Genomic DNA, 17863 nt, shown 5'->3' with positions numbered 1-17863 from the left:
ACATTGAGCTTTATAAATGTGGGGAGAGTCGGTGCTTCCACAGAGACTGACTCACTTGCATCAATAGACAGTATGTCTGTGTACTAATGTGGAAGTACAGAAATTGAATACACGCATACACACACACAAGTGAGTTAGTGGAGCACTCTTTTTTTGGTCAAAGGCATTGATGTTTTCATCCTGGTCCATTCTGAGGCCAACCAGGAAATGAGAATATATTGAATAGCCTCTAGGGGGCGACTCATCTGATCTATAGGACAATGAGTCTACTCACTTGATGCATTACGTCACATACGTTTCAGGTCTTCTTCAATGGCAGATGGTAATGATCAATTTTGTAAATTATGCTACACTTTAGAGGGAAATCGCAGATAAAGTACGGCACATATGACTTAGACTTAGACTTCCTTTTATTGTCATTGCACAGGAAACACAGCAGTGAAAACTGGCAACGAAATTTCGTTGCTTGGCAGCAGATAAGAAACCAACACATAGCATTGAATTTTGTCACTTCTGAGTTTTTATGGGAAATGTCTTTTATCTTACTGTAAATGTCTATACATGTATCCAACTCTTCAGCCTAACTATGATTAATAAAAAATAAATAAGTAAGTGTTTTTATGTATATAAATATATATAAAAGTAGTGCAAAAAGAAAAACAGGAATGAAAACTGTAAGCAGCAATATGAAAAGAAAAAGAAAAAAAAACAGTTAAATATTGCACAGATAGTGTCGGGGGGGGGACGGCTAAATTGTTATTTGGAATTTAGCAGTCTGATGGCCAGCGGAAAGTAACTGTTCTTGAGTCTGTTTGTTCTGCAGCGGATGCTGCGGAACCTCCTGCCAGACGCCAGCAGGGAGAACAGTCCATGGTGGGGGTGGGTGTGGTCAGTGAGGATCTGGTGGGCCCTGGTTAGGCAGCGCCTGTGTGCAATGTCCTTGATGGGTGGGAGTGGAGTCCCACACATGAGTGGACAACAGTGTGATTAATAGTTGATGTTTTTCAATCTGTTTGTAGACGATGCCTTCAAACGTTTGGTTGCAAAAATGTCACTGTGACACTGGCAAATGATGGGATTCTGGAAGCTTCAACATGGACGTTTGGGTGTTCTTATGACATCACAACTGTTTGCAAACTCAGTCAAAAAAGTGGAAAATACAAGGGCATACAACTCACTGCTCCCTAATATAGAACGTGAGATTGAGAGGCAGCAGTAGACCAAAAACTTCGAGCAAAAATCGGTTAACAAAGTGGCACGATCTTTAGATTCCTGTCGATAAAGGATGCGTAACAGTAGCAAACTAAACTAAAACATTAAGCAGACATTTCCTGCTGTCCTGCTTGCATTTTTTTCATTGCTCTTATACCTGTGTCCCCAGCACATGGAGTGTGCAGAGTAAGTAATTCATGTAGCCCCACTTCATAAAAACCTTGTATATTCTGTACATATAACCTTTAGGAGGTGAAACCTTTCACTCATTCAAATCTCAATGGTCTTTTGTTACATCTGCACTATGGCTTTTATCCTTTACAGAGAGTAAAAGCCCCGGGAAGAAGCCGCTGCAGACAGTGAACCAAATGATATGCTGTCAGTGATGAGGTGAGAGACGATAAATACCGTTTCTATTATTGCAAATGACTGCTACACCCCCTAACCTCATATTACATGCAACTCTCCCTGCTGGAGTTTTTCAGTCAGCGAAGGGAGGAACTCTACTGCTGTCACAGACGGTTAATGACAAATCATTCCTCCCATTCTTTCACTGACCCTTTCCAAACCTCAATGTGATCCGGGCTATTAAGAGATTCAATTCAGGGTTTTTTTTTTGGGAATAAAAGTATTAGTACAAATATCAGTGGAGTTAACGAACATGTATACATATGTTTGAGTTCTCTTTTCAGATAATGTAAAAGAATCACGTGAGAATAAATGCATTTTTGTATTGAATGAATTCAGTCACTTTCCACAGTTACGACTGATTCAGCAACTCAGATAGTTGCACTATTAATTCTAATTATCAGAATAATTATTATGAAATGAAGTTGATTTTCAGGCACATATACGATATATTATGTATATTTACAGATGAATGAACACATGTGATGAAGACTTGAGTGGCTTTATCCCATCAGTCCTCTGTAAAGGACATATTTCGATTACACTTTTGGGGAGGATGTAGGTTATAGGTTAATATATTTCTTCAGGATTAAAAATGGTTATCCTTTTGTTCATAATTTCAACATTGTTTTGAGTTGTTATCTGATTTACTGTTGCATTTCTGTCATTTCAAACCAGTCCGACTGTTCTCCTCTGACCCCGGGGAAAGTTTTCTCTCTTTGTCTTAAACAATTCTCTGTAAAACCTAGAGATGCTTGTGCAATAAAATCCCACTTGATCAGCACTTTCTGAAATACTCGCCTGGCATCAACAACCACGCCATAGGCAACGTCGCATGAATCACCTTCCTTTAGAAAGGAGATCGTAGACCTGTTTTTCAACAAGCTCATCTAAAAATATTGACATCTAAAGAAATCCTCCTCGGAATCTGAATTTAAAGGCATTTAGTGGGATTAACTCACTAAGCTGGAGCTCAGTCCATGCGGCTGGTGCAGAATACACAAGAAAGCTTCTTTTTTTCCGATCTCTATGTGAACATTTGGAACAGGAATCAAAACACAGCCCTGAGAACATGGAGTGCACTTTCACACCGGCACGATTCCCATTTAGGCTCTGGTTCCATTCAGCGCACAATGTGACCTCAAGCAAACACAACAATGGCAACAGTGAAGCTCTTCTTGTGCCTCTGCGGTCTCTAAGATCAGCTGCTCTTAGTTGTTCCTAAATCACAGCTGGAGCCCAGAGAAGGTCGGGCTTTCCAGTCGCAGCCCTTAAGTTGTGGAATGGACTGCCATTACACTTCAGACAGACCCGTTCACTGTGTCATTTCACATCGATTTTGAAAGACTCACCTGTTTTCCTTTGCATTCGAGACAGTGTGAGTCTGTTGTTCTGCACTTTCTTGGTTGCGATGTTGATGTCTACACATGTCTTTTATTTGTTTGTTTTGCATCAATTTTTATCTATTTAATCACTACTGTTGTTTTTAAATGTGCTTTATGAATAAATTGGATTGAGAGTGGACTCGGTAATCTGGAAAATTTTATTTTTTCCATCAATCCAGTTTGCAAAATTCAGGGGATGCCCGAATTGCCACCACACGTTTTGTCTCTCCTGGAGACCACGTATGTTCTTCATTTACTCGCCATTTTCACGGGTATTTGGTTCTTTCCCGTTTCCTCCAGTCGACAGCTTACGTTTTGAAACCCAAGGGAAAAATTCAGTGGTACAGCGAGTTGTCGTTTCAACTCAAAGGATGTGGGATCGATTCCTGGCTCCACTTGTCCATGTACCGATGTGTTGCCTTGGGCAAAAAGAAAAAAAAAACAGGCGACTTAAATCCTCACACTTGGGTGTAAAATAAGTCATCACACGGACGCTTACCTTGAAAGTATGAAAGGTGAGACCATTACAGACCATTAAACACACAAAAAAGGGTGATTCTTTTGGCTCCCGCTGGACACCACCTACTCAGCACCTGAAACTATTAATTTTTTGGTGTGAACATGCTGTAAAAAGCAGTAAGAGAGTGTTTACCCAGTAGTTTCTGCAAAATACTGACGATAAGGAAATACAAGAGAAGATCAACAGCAGCCTTATAAATAAATAAACTTACCAGGGACTGAAAGTGACATGAAGTTAGTCATCAGACAAACTCACCCTGTCCTGTCCTGGATGGGATGAAGATGGGAGTTTGGGAGTTTGGGATCCTCCTCCTCCTCCTCCTCCTCCTCACCATGTGTTCAGGGCTGGAGGAGAGGACATGGTGACGTCACACAGGGCTGGACGTTTATTACACAGGGAGCCAAGTGCCAAGTTGTAAGAGCTTCACTCCGCAGCTCTGTCCGGCCAGCGGCAGAGTGTGTGCCCTTAACTTCACCTAAAACTTTCTGGGAAACTTAGGCAACAGGAAGAAAAGAGGAGGGAAAACAAAACAAAAAGAAACGAAAAAAAAAAGAAAAACACTGACTGACAAAAGTGTCGTAACTCGCTTCACTCTTGTTTTAATGAAACTACTTATTATTCATGTCTTTGTTTTTTTAAACTGCCATGCCCCCCTGAGAAGTTTTGAATGAGCCGGGTGACGCGTGGGTTTTGACTTTGACTTTTTTCTTTTTTACATTTTTCTTTTCTTTTTCTTTTTTTTTGAATTTTTTTACTCTGACGTGCGGATAAAGTTCTTCTTCTTTCCCAATTGAAACTCGTGATGGCTGTCCTGTCACTAGCGTTTCTCCTTGCAGGATTTGTTTTGACTTCAGCTGACAAGGTAAGTGTCTGCGTGATGACTTATTTTACACACGAGTGTGACGAGTGAACTCGCCACCGAGGCTGCGTGGGGATATGAAAGAAAGTCGCTATCTCTCTCTGTGTGTGTGTGTGTGTGTGAGTGAGTGAGTGAGTGAGTGTGTGTGAGTGAGTGAGTGTGTGTGTGTGTCTGTGTGTGAGTGAGTCGCGGGGGAAAAGTGAAGGCAACTCTCTCCCGGAACTTTTCTTCCACTTTGCTGGGAGTATATGCGCACACTGCTTCCTCTGTGGAACACACGTTGACAGTGTTAGAGTGTATCCTGTTACATAAGACATGTGAAATAAAAGGGGCATTTTTGTAAGACGTTTTACGAGCAGCAGCAGCAGCAGCAGCAGCTTAGGCGACAGTAAACTGCTGCTTCACATCTCTCACATCATGATTTCCTCCTGACTTGTGCCTCATTTAACAAGCTTTTTCTTCTCCAACAGGCTGGCGAAGTTGATCGCGAGGGTAAGTCCTGTCTCTTTCTCTCCCCCCCACAACTTCCCTGTCCTCGACCTTGTTTTACAATTAGCTGTTAGAGAGTGGAAGAGAGTTTTCTCCTAAAGTTAGGAGGGCATCTTTGGAGGGGAGTTTGTGTGTGAGGAGCACTGTAGTGCACCTCCTCGCCCTCTCCTCACCCTCCTGTGCCACCCCACCATTCCCCCTACACACACACACACACACACAGCCATATTATATGAGCAAACTGCTTCAAGGGCTTTGTTATACAGGAAAGAAAATTCCACTTCTAAATCCTGCACATCTGTTCTCCATCCTGAGGTTGAGAAGTAAGTGAGCTTCAACAGTGTCCACGTAGGATCCCTGTTATCTCCCCTCGAGGGCCTTCACACAGAGAGAGGGCAGCTATAGTCTGTGGTCTGCCACTGTTGGCCTCATAAAGCAGCTAAATCACCCATTGACTTTGCTTTTCCTCCTCTCGCACCTTGTCCTCAGCGAGGAGACTCATTTTGTTGTGTGAGTCCTTTACAGTGATTCAAAGCACACACACACACACACACACACAGAGACTTCCTCTGACACATTTTCTCATTGATGAATTTGACATCAACAACACCAGCGACATCATTAATGATAATAATAATAGGACAGATCCCAAACAAGCCCCAAGCTATTTGCACGGGGCCTCATTAAGGGGTTTGCGACCATGGTGTTATAGCCGTCACCTGTACTTAATCCGGTCAAAGAATTTAAGGGGGTGCTCAATAAATTGTTGTTGCTTTGGACTAACATCATTAGTCTTGGCTGGGTTTATTCAGCCCGGGGGCCTCAGGCAGTCGCCTGCTTTACGCCCTGATTAACGCCCCAGGCTGCCAGCTACTGCTGATTTTGGCTTTAGTGGCCATTGAGCTCGAACATCCAGTTTTTGCCCTTTACTTCATTCACATCACATTCCCACGGCAAACAAACAACTCCACTCTGAGTCTGTGACTGCTTTGAGATCGCTTCTTCTGAAGAAAGTATCTTGATGACATCTTTTGGTCTGCGCCCAAGTGCAATTGCTGTGTTCTTGCCCAAACAAATTGTACTAAGGATTAAAATGAAAAAAAAAAAAAAACAGTTTGTGACTCAAACGGCACAGAAAGGGACCTTGTTTCTTTTCCCAACATGTTCTATAATTCTTGAAACCGAACTTATTCTTGAACAATTCACAAGTGGAGTGTCTGCACAACAATAGGAACAATGAACATGCTAATTATTACAGAGGGAGGCCTTAATTTGACTGAATTATCAGGACTGCATGATTTTGACTGGCATCTATCTACAGTTGTTAAAAAAACTCTCAGGTTTTTATGCAGGTTGGTGCCCTGAGGGTTATCCTGTGTTCGATGTAGCATCTCGCTGTATGAAGGTGTTTTTTTTAAAACCAATTTAATGTCAAGGCCCTGCGATGGACTGGCGAACTGTCCAGGGTGTACCCCGTCTATCGCCCGTTGTAGCTGAGATTGGCACAGCACCCCCCGCGACCCTCTGGTTGAGGATAAAGCGGTAGATGATGACTGACAATTTAATGTCAAATGATTCCCCTCTTGCCGCACGGTGGGGCACGTGGCTAGCACTGTTGCCCTGTGGCTAGAAGATTGCCGGTTCACATCCTAGTTAGAGCCTTTCTGTGTTGAGTTTGCATGTTCTCCTTGTGCAGGAGGAAACCATTGGACACTCTAAATTGACCATAGGTGTACGAGTGAATGGTTTCTTCGTCTCTATGTGTTGGTCCGGCGAAGGACTGGCAACCTGTCCAGGGTGAACTCCCCAACTCTCAGCTGTGTCAGCTGGGATTGGCTCCAGCGGCCCGTGACCCTCATGTGGAGGATAAAGTAGAGGACAATGAATGAATGAATGGATGATTTCTTGATTTTCTGTTCAACTTTATTTTTATAACATCCGTTGCTTAACAGCACCAGGTCTCAGTGCTCCACAGTGTTTTTTATCATTTGCTTTTAATGAAACCAATTGAGGCAGAACATGCAGCTAAAAGGAGGAGAGGTCTGAGGTCCAATTAAAATGACCTCACATGTTAATCCAATGTTTACTGTAGTACCAGAGTCAGATCTTAGTGTAGTGATTGACAGATGTGTAGAGAAGTAAAAGTGGTTACACATGTTTTTCTTTTCACATTAACAAAGCACCGTCATCATCTGCCTGCAGTTCAAGTTTACTCGTTTAAGTGATAGTATAGTCATAGCCATAGTCGACACTTGTTATTTATGGGCAGTTTTGAAGTCTGTATACTTCAACTGAAAACTGAAAAACAGGTTGTCGCGCAAGAAAAGGTTAAGCTCAAGGTTGCTTTTCCTGAAGGTTCAATGTCCTTCCCTTGGAAAGAAGAAAATTCATGAACATTTTTCAACAACATACTAACAACGTAGATTTGCTGTTCAAAATAGGACTATAACATACTGTCCTCTGTGGCCTAAACAAACAAACAAAAAACTTACAGGACTTCATAAACATGCAACACTTCATACTATGGAGGAATATGTTATACTTTATCTGAGTTTACATCAGCCCTACACGTGTTGCACAACCTTTTCGGGTGCCCATATTAAACAAGTAGCCCTGTGTCTTTCATGTTTGCACAAGGTGTAAAGTTAACATGATTTAAATGTAAGGAATTTTCTCTGTAAAAAAAAAAAAAAAGAAGGCCTTTGATGCGTTTGAAAACCAGGCACATGTCTGCCGTTGGCTTTCGCCGGCGGGTTACGAGCTTAATTTCCCATCTACACAAATCTGTCAAAGTCGGTGTGATCAAACTGCTTCTGTCCCTTAATCTTGAGTAGTCGTAAAGTTCTCAACTTGTCTTATATGACATCTGCATGTTTCTCCTCAAACGCCTGTCAGGATCATGTCTTTTCCATAGCATGTCCAGAGCTTACACACTGTGATTTGTAAAGCGTGTAATTTTCGGAGACGTGTAATTTAAATTTCGCCATTGACACGTGCTTGAATGTCTTCTAGTCAAAACCTACAAGATAATTATATGGTTTTCGATGTCATGGTACATTTTTTTTCCCCGACCAAAACCAACCAAAAATGTTTTGAATTTGTCTGACATTGCACACATTTCATAAACCCAAGCCTGAGTGGAAATTTCCTTTAAAGGCCCAAATATTTTTCCTTGTACTAAAGAGCTGACCTCAAATTTGCCAATGAACAATGACTCTCCATAATAGGATGCATATACTTTGGGGATGGTGGTTACGTATTTACATATTTAGTTATTTATTTATGCTAAAGACAATAACAATTTATCAAAAATAACTGTTTATTTTCCTCTGCACTCGACTACAATGCTGCTCAGCTTATGTCTGTTTTAAAAGACCTGCTCAGTCGGAGAGTAAGGGGTTAAAGTACAACCCTGCTGCATCTATTCCCCTTCCCTTCTTATTCCCATGAAACTTTGATAAATAAATAAAGTAAAAGATGCAACACTGTGTCATTTTTTTGTTGACGTTTTCACTGCTGTTTTACAGACCAGCTGAGGAGCCGCTTGAAGGAATATGGCCTGGTCACTCCGTTCAGCACCGACTCCCATGGACACTACCTGTCACACTTGCTCTCAGCCACTCACAAGCAGCGCATCAAGAGGGAGGTGTTTTCTTCTGGTGAACATGAACAGAAACTCTTTTTCAACATCACAGCATTTGGTAAGGAGTTCCACCTCCGCCTGCGCCCGAACAACAGACTGGTGGCCCCGGGTGCGATGGTGGAATGGCACGACGATGTTCAAGGAGCGGGGAATGGCACGGGCGGCGTGGGTGACGATGCCAGCGCCAACCAGACTGAGCGAAGCGGCATGACGGAGATGACACTGCGACGCGAACTGCTGAAGACCGACTGCACCTTCATTGGGGACATCTCGGACGTCCCCGGGGCCTCTGTTGCTATTAACAACTGTGACGGCTTGGTGAGTCCTCCTCAGCCATAAAGCTCCTACTTCTCCTCCCCTTCAAACCCTGTCTTTTCATTACAAAAGTGCCATGACCTTATCAAGTGACACCAAGGGATTTTAGATGTCCGTAACTCCTAAGTTAAGCATTTCTTTGCGTCAGCATGCAGCATGTTTACAGCACATTGTTCTGTTCAGGCGGACAGACATAATAGGTTTTTGTACAGAAGTTTGTCACGGGTGAGTGGCCATCCATTGCTTCCACAAACCCGAAGGATTTCCCCCAACCTCTTCCCAACATAAAACACCAAGTTCCCTTTGTGCTCTTGCAAAAGTCTGCAGTCTTATCCTCCCCGTCACCCCCCATAAAACACTTGAACAGTAATTGGGAAATGACCTCGGCCAAAATCGCCCGGATTAGGTCAGGGAAACATCTCTGCATTCAGGAAAAGTCTCAGTGAGCCAGAACCATCAAATGTTCTAGTTCTAGTTGGTGAGCAGAAATAGTTCAGACTTTGTAAAAGCAACACTGAGTTGCAACTCGGTAAGACACTCTAAGACTGTGTCTGTCTTACAAAAAAAAAGAAAAGAAAAAAGAAGCTGTTGCTGTTTTATACTTTTATCATGAAAATATTCTGCTGAGGAAAAGGAACCAACGATGATTTCAGCGATGAGTACAGTCTCTGTATCTGTGGTCAGATATTGCGTAAAAGTACTTTATTCTCTAAGAGGAGACAGGTGTGGTGTGTCTGCACTGAGTTCTTGTTGGACTGCAGTGTGTTTGTTTTTCCCAAAAAAACCAAGTGTTGGTGATAAAAGTGCATGACCGGCATCTCGTGTCTTCATCATTTTGCTGTCTTCAATTTACTTGGAACATATTGAGACATGAGTATTTCAGAGAAAATCCTTCATTGGAGCGTAGTTCTTGGCTCATGTCAGCTTGTCAAACTAATGTGACACTGATAACACGGGGGCATGTGCCCAGGCGTGATGTGTGCAATCAGAGACGCAGGCGCTGTGTTGTTTCTGACGAAAGCGCGCATAAAAATGTATGGCTCCCTTAGGATCTTATTTGTTGCCATGTAGCAGTAAAGCCTGTGTGTTCGTCCTCACCTTTGATCCAGACTAAAATACCTCACCAGGTATTTCCATCAAGGTCCATAGAGTCCATAGAGGATGAAATAGCAGCCAAAGTATTTTATTTATCAATCATGTTTTCCATGATTTGTGGGCTGGAGTGAAATAACATGCCAACTATTAGATGGATTACTTTGAAATCCGACCTGCTCATTTGATCTGTAACCAGTCTGGGAATCCTCGGACTCTTCATCCAGCCACATTAACTGAGCGTTAGTTCAGATATAATACTACTTTTGCTTGACTGGCCACGACATGAACATGGGGAACCTAACACCTGCAGAACATCACAATGTTACCATTGTCGTTATGTGCACGTTGGCATGGAGACGTCACAAACATTTTACAGTAGCATAAAACACTGCAGTGCCCAACTGCACAGTCGGAGCTGTTAACATGGCTGCACATTGTCTTGTTAATAAATCATAAAAGCAGAGGTGGGGGGGGGAGATCATTGATAATTTAAAACATAAAGAGACAGCAGACCTATCTTTTTAATTTTAGTGTACTGTACGTCTTCACCAGTGTCCATTTGAATACTCTGCATCTCCATGTACTGTGCAGTTGCTCACAAGACACAACAACAAGTGGACTGGCTAATAAGACGGGCGCGCAGCATCGCCCACTGCAGCGTCAGACCACCTCATGACCAGTCGAACACAAGCTGATTGCACCACTAAACCATGGGAGTGACGGCTGAGAATTACTATAAGAGCACACACTCCTCCAGAGGAGACGTAAGAGAATGAAATTATGATTAAACACCATGCGTGACTACCAAATTGAACTGAACAGTGGCTTCATTCAGTGTGAAAGAGAGACTGAAGTAAAATATCTGAATGCTGTATGTAACACTGTGACATTGTCACTGGTCTCCATGGGGCTGTCCTCTTTTGAGAGTTGCACTGACTGATCATCATTTTTGTGCCTCAAACACAACTCACTGGAGGGAAAAAAAACCCGGAGAGGTGAACGAAAAGAAGGGTTTAAAAAACAGCATATGATGCAAATTCTGGTGTAACAGACTGTAAGAGTTAAGGTTGCACTGGTTCTGCATTTGTACTGTATATGCACAAACCTGCAAAGTCAGGTAACACTTGTATGTGTGTTGTCGAATGTTTTGTGTGGATGTTCTCAGGTTTTGATTCGCCCCCCCCCGGGGAGGCGTGGCCACAAGGTGCTCTGCGGGGATGGACATTAAAGCACTCGGTATCATGGCAGCAGTTAAGCTGGCCAGCCAAAAAAAAAATGTGTGATACTGCGCAGCATGGCTATACAACGTTTAAACTGAAACATGCTGAAGCACAAGAAGCAAACTGTCAGATATTGTTTGGGAGTTTTGTTGGAAACTGAGTCGACCATGTGACAACTCGGATGAAAAATATAGAATATTTATTCACAGATAAGAGTGTAGAGAGTAAAAGGAGAGAAACGTTTATTTTCAGCCTCGAGTGCCAACACTTTTCCAAAGTGAAGTGAGACAAATACATGTCACTAATGGTTGTCATCTCCAGCTTTTAAGCTACGCCATTTACTCTTCGAAATTGTATCTTCAACGGCATTTTTGAAATTCTTAATTTGATTTCAGCAAACTAAAAACTAGAAATGATATTCAAATAACAACACGACTGTACAGGTGTCTTCACATCTCGTGTTTAAAAACAAACAAACAAAAAAAAAATGCTTCTGTATGCAATTAAAATGATTGCCACATTTCATGTTTTATAGAAATCAGTAGTAGCTCACAAACAAAATTCTGGCTTTGTTATTTCTCAGTTTAGTTAAAATAAACAAAACAAAAAAAAAACACTCACACACGTGGCCCTAATCCTATTCCATAGGAACGTAATGCTCAAGGCTTAAGTTTTATTGATGTGCTAAAGAAACACATGTGATTTTGCTTTGAATCAAGGTTTCTGACGTACTGCTGATGTCTGACAGGGTTATATAGAAGGCAATGTAAGGATATGGTATATTGCCTTAAGGTGTGTGTATACATATATATATATATATATATATGTATATATGCTGTGTATATATAATAGTTGTCAAATTTAAATTTGGAAAATATATAATCTCTTGTGTAGTTATTATAGAATAAATAAGTCAGAATTAAACCAGGGCATTTAACACAACCCCGATCGTTAATCTGCTTATCTCTGCTTATTAAGCTTATCTCTGAAAACTGTAAGAGTTTCCAACATGTAAGTCGTCTTAAATGGAGGACAATGTAGTGAATTATTTAGTTCAATGTTGAATTAACTTGATGTTGAAGGCCAATGTGTGTTAAATTTGCTAAATATAACCTCACAAAGGCAGTGCCAAGTACACAAACAAAGATAATGGCAGTCGTCTGCACTGCAAGATTTGGCCATTTCCTTTAATTGGAGCAAGAGGAAGCACTTTGTCACTTGGACAGATTTTTTTTTTTTTCTTTCCCTCCCCGAGACATTTATAGTTGAACCTCTCAGGAGTCATCCCTGAGAGGGGGGCCACACAGGATGTGAGAGTTTTACTCTGCAAATACTGTTTCGGCAGGATTTCACTTTGAAGATGCCAGGAGCTATCACAGGTCAGATGCTTTTCCCAGTGGAAGGAGGATTTGATTTGGCTGCTGTTGTGGAGCATTTCCGGTGCTTTTTTACGTCTTTTGCTGTCATGAAGGGACTTGAGTAGCGCCGCTGTCAGAAAGTCCCTCTTCCCCTTTTCTCATTTTTCTCTTCACTTTTTGAGTGCTCAGTGTACTGTCGGATGTGTTTAATACCCAGAGCTGCACATTCTGAAGTGATGTAATTCCGTGAAATCGGTGACATCCAGTAATCAACCATATATTTTCTTGTTTTTATAACCTGTTAAATATTGTATGTGAAGGATTTAGTTGCTTTTAGTGGTGACGTTGCATATAACGCCAACAAATGAATGCCTCACCCACGCCACCACCCTTCCAAGACCATAGGATGCCCCTCAAAGAACAGAAAAGGCCAGTTTTTGTTTGTCCATTATGGATTTCTTCACATAGCTTTTGCAACTTCTATCTCTGGCAGATGCCGCAGCAGAGCTGCATACATTCATACGTCGGACGTGAGATGCAAGCGGTGCGATTTGGCGGAGCTGTGCGGATCAGAGCGCAGCGCATCCATTCTGCGAACATGCGTGCATTTTGGGGGTTAAACATATCTAGGATATGTTGAGACACGTTCTCCAGGGGTGGAAATTGGTGAAAACCTGCGATTTTATAATACTATCATTCGATACAGGGTTCATAATGCCAGGTTTTCTGTTCTTCTGGCTGTCGCTGTCTGTCACACACAGAACATGATCACCTTTTGTGGTGTTGGGAGCCTTAATGTAAAGCATGCAGGACTGCATAACTTGACATCAAACACTCCCCAAACCAGTGGTTGCTGATGAAAAAGCATGTCGTTGTGGGCCAGTGGTCTTTGATCTCAAGTGGTAGCTCGAGCCCTCACTCGGTGTGTGTGTTTTACTGTTTCTTAATTATAGCCAGGGCTGCTGTGTAGAAGTCGTCTCAGCAACAGGCAGACAGACATCCAGCCTGGCTGCTGAATAATTATGAGGCAGATATGTCCTCTGTTCCAGCAGCAGCAGCAGCAGCAGCAGCAGCAGTGGTGTGGGGGTGAGATGAGGGTCATCTTTGCTGGCCTGTGTGGGAGAGACCCTTCACATTGCATGTTATAGAAGCAATCACAGAGAGGGATACCTTCATAAATACTGATGATGAACAGTGCTGTGGCCTGTTTTCTTACTCTTTAATGCATGGATCAGAAATATTCACATCCAAACATGGTGCAAAGCTCATTAAGAGCAGTGGAGGAGGCTCAAGAGCAATTTTTTCTTTTATTCAAGGGAATAAAAAAGTGCTATACAGTATAATGCAGTAGTTTGAATAACACATATGGACTGTATTCAAGTCTATTTTGACATCTTGACAATTGAATGGAAAGGAGGGATGTTGTTCCTTAGTTCTTGCTTGGCGTCTTGTCCATCAGCTTTAATTAAGACCAGTCTGATACATTTTATGTTTAGTTTTGCATAATACACATGTTTTTTTCCCCCCACACTTTGTTAATTAAAGTTTCCATATAACAGACACACACGTATACGTACGCACACACGCACACACGCGCACACACACACACACACACACCCACCCAAAAGGAACTGTCACAGTGTAGAACCCCAGCAGAACAGATCTAGAAAAAGGACACTAATTACATTATATTAACAATGATAATGGTTAATATGATGATTGTACTAGAAACAGTATAAATACACAGACACACATACATACATATACATTTCCCTTATCTGTGTGATATATATATATATATATATATATATACTGTGTATACATATATTTATATATCTATATATATATATATCTATATATATATATATATATACGCATACTGTATATGTATATATATACATATATACTGTATATGTATATATGCATATATACTGTACATATACACATAAACATATACATGTATATGTATGTGTGTATATATATATATACATATATACATAAATATATACATGTATATGTGTATATATGTATGTGTGTGTGTGTGTATATATATATATATATATATATATATCACACAGATAAGGGAAATAAAGTAAAATAATATAAATAGCAATATATACATATCACAAACGGATGCATAAAAAGACAAACGAGTGACTTGTCAAGCAGCTGTTTTCAGTGTAACTGAATCATTAGAATCAGTTAATTAAAAATAGGATTGCTAAATCTTTTTAACTGATCTACAGTTCAGCTTGATTCTTGTGTTGGACGTCTCTTCCTGTGACGGCACTCTGACCAATCAGTGGCCAGCAGTCTGGTGACATCACGCATAGTATCGCCTCAGCTCGCATGGAACCTTGCCAGAGGACGTACTAAAAAAAGTCAGTGGGAACACGCCCCTCGTAAGAAATCTTGTTCATGTCACGATGAATAAATACTGTACATTTAAGATGAAAGTCTAAAGTTTGGGGACTTTCTTTTGAACCTTTTCACTCTTGGCAGAACATATGGGCCTCCTAAAGGCATTCACTTCTGTTTACAGGATGTAATGACAGTGTTTAATTCCTCAAACGCACCTGGACGGTCTGCAGGTTTCAATAAAGGGATAGATGGCAGTTTTAAGAGTACAGTATGTCCATCGTAAACTGTGAGAAGGAGGAGGTATGCAGGCCCAGCTGATAATGGTGGTTTTTGGTGGTTTTTTTTTTGTTCATGTGGATGTTCATTTAAAACATTTAAAAATCTATCAGTGGATCAGAGCAGTCAGCAGTGTGCATCTATACTAGACACTCTACACACTCGGAGTGTTGCTCCTTCTCTCCATTTATCTTCTCCGTTTCATGTCCTCATTTTTTAGAAATGTGAAATGCAGTGGCGGAGCTTTTCTGTGCATCCGCTGGTGTAAGAGCAGGTGCCGTTACTCATGAGCGCACTGATGGTTTTTATATATTGTCACAGCGTTTGAGCAGGAGTGATGTGAACTACTGTACAGCCATCATTTCAGACATGCCTGAAAATCCTAAACCAAAGACGGGAGGGAAAGAGTGTTCAGCCCACTGTCCACTGATAGAACATCATCGGACACTAACGCCACAGAAAAAGTGGAATACCGGCGGAATTTTCTTAGTTCAGAAGTCGGACAATTGCTTTACAAGCCGCACAGTGGTCACAGATATACGTATATACATTTGCTTTATGTGACACAAATATATAGTGTAGTCTTGGCAAAAGTCTTTTTTTGTCAGTTCACTGCTCTGTGCCATATATCACGGGACTCGGATCTGATTGTTTCTTCCATATCCCGCTGAGAGATCTGTAATTGTATTTCATGTGAAAGAAAGAAAACAAAATGTGACCGTGCTCGCCTGCAGCATGGAGGATGTCTGCACGACATGAAGAACCAGCTTTTATGTCATCATGACAAACAAACTCCAAGCTGTTTGGAAACGCACTGAAAGCAACAGGTAAACACAGTTTCTACCTCACTCATTTGTTTTCCATGAGCCGAGGCAGCTCGAACAAAAACCTTCCCTTACTGTGTGTTGGATGAAGGACATTTTGGGTTGTTTTTTTTTCGGCGAGGCTTTGGCAGATGGACCGACTGACAGATGCACACAAACACAGAGCTGACCTGAGAACAGCATGGAGTGAATATCTGACTGCTGATACTAACGTTTACCCCGACGGTGGCTCTGTTAAACCCTGGCCAGCCTTTTAATGTGTGTCATGTTGCACATTCGGGTCCGCCAGCCAAAAAGAGTGAGGCGCTGCTGTGTCTGTGGTGCGAGAGACTCACAAGTGTAAACACACATCAGACCTGATGGGTAATGCATCAGTTAGCATATCCTTTTTGGAGCGAACGCTTCCCTGTTCCCTTCCATTTTAACTGAAATGATCTCTGATTTCTTCCCCGTCAGTCCAACGAGGCAGCGCAATGTTGCCTCTCTAAATTCTTGCCAAGACTCTCCCGAGGAGGGTTTAAAATGGCCAGATTCATGGAGAGTGACAACATTCAGTGGCCTAAACTTTTGGCCTCTGAGACATAAAAGAGCATTCTTGATGCGCACGGCTCCTGACGTATCTTAGGCTCCAGTGGAGGGAAATAAAGCTTAAAAAAAAAATCCTTTTTGATGAGGAAAAGAAAGTGAGCCAGTTCCTTTTTGCATTGAACTGAAGTCGGGCACAAGCGTTTTATTCACTAATAGTTCTTAATGTTCCTTGTTGACTTAGCCAAGGCTTGTTGCAGCGGCTTGACCCCAGAGCTGTTTGGGTATATGGTTTGAGGTACAGGAGGGGGAGGCACACCAAGATATGCAAAGCAAAGCTATTTCTTCCAACGTTTCTCCCCGGCAGTCCGAGAGCTCAGTCCACTGTGTGCTGCAGAGGGGCTTTTATTGATATTTATGTTTCAACATTTTAATCGTGACCTATATAAACTTGAGAGGAGCCCACATTTTCTGTTGTCCTTTCAGACAGACATTGAGAGCCATTCACCAGCGTGAGGTTTTATTTTGAGTCAAGTGTGGACTCCTCACCACCTCCTCAAAGCTGTCAGTAAATGTTTGCTCTTTTTGGTGAAGCAGCACAAAAAGACGGAGTGAAAATAAATGTGCGTATTGTTTCTCAGAGCGCAGCCTGTTTCACCTTTCTCTGCCCTCAATAAGTTTAACAGAAGCCCTTTGATTTTAGTGAATTATCTTTCAACGCTTTGATTCTGAATAGCTAATATTTATTTATTTGTCTCTAAAATCGTATACACTATCCTTAATTCAATTTAAGTCAAGTGTCCTGCAGATGACAATGGCACGATGTATGCGTGCTTAAGTAATGTTTTTGTCATTGTTGCGGTGACTCGGTCACAAAAATAGTCCCAAGTGTTTGAAGACTTTCATTGCAAAATCCTGCGAAAATTAAACGGTGTATTTTTTTTCCCCCCGTAAAGTTCCTGAAAGACTGGGTATGAAAATGGCAGGTAATGATGACGAAGGTTTGCTCACATTTTTGTAAGCAAACACACCTTTGAACAACACAGAGGGTGAAAGGTGGCAGTGTCCAGGCTGAATCCAGACCTTTTTTCACCGTCGCAGTACCTCAACTTTTTTTTTTTTTTTTTTTTTTTAAATGAAAGCACGTTCATACCGACCTCCTTAAGAAGTTTAGACTGAAAGAGACTGTTTTTGAAAAACTGGAGCCCTTCAGCTGAATCCCATATGTTTTCGTTGGCAGACGAGTGCTGTCTGCTTGGCTGGGGCTAATGTTGGGGATATTAAACTGATGGAACACAGGACTCTTGATCCCTATTTTGAGGGTTGTGTTGAGGTACGAACGGGCTGAGCCTCGATCAGACACCTGCCATTGT

General features: G+C 41.7%; 1 protein-coding gene across 3 annotated transcripts in view; it reads left to right on the top strand.

The window, feature by feature from the left end:
- The first annotated feature begins 3965 nt into the window (after positions 1 to 3965).
- adamts3 (ADAM metallopeptidase with thrombospondin type 1 motif, 3) overlaps positions 3966 to 17863 on the top strand; it is a 129465-nt gene continuing 115567 nt past the window's right edge. For all 3 annotated transcript variants that reach the window (XM_058636804.1, XM_058636803.1, XM_058636802.1), the window contains exons 1-3: positions 3966 to 4387; positions 4855 to 4876; positions 8401 to 8834. In XM_058636804.1, coding sequence (XP_058492787.1) covers positions 4328 to 4387; positions 4855 to 4876; positions 8401 to 8834 — 516 coding nt within the window. In that variant the 5' untranslated portion in view covers positions 3966 to 4327. The remainder of the gene's footprint in view (positions 4388 to 4854; positions 4877 to 8400; positions 8835 to 17863) is intronic.

Source organism: Solea solea, chromosome 8 (assembly GCF_958295425.1).
Source record: "Solea solea chromosome 8, fSolSol10.1, whole genome shotgun sequence".
NCBI lineage: Eukaryota > Metazoa > Chordata > Actinopteri > Pleuronectiformes > Soleidae > Solea > Solea solea.
The sequence above is the reverse complement of the archived record's forward strand: the minus strand, read 5'-3'. Positions and strand labels throughout refer to the sequence as shown.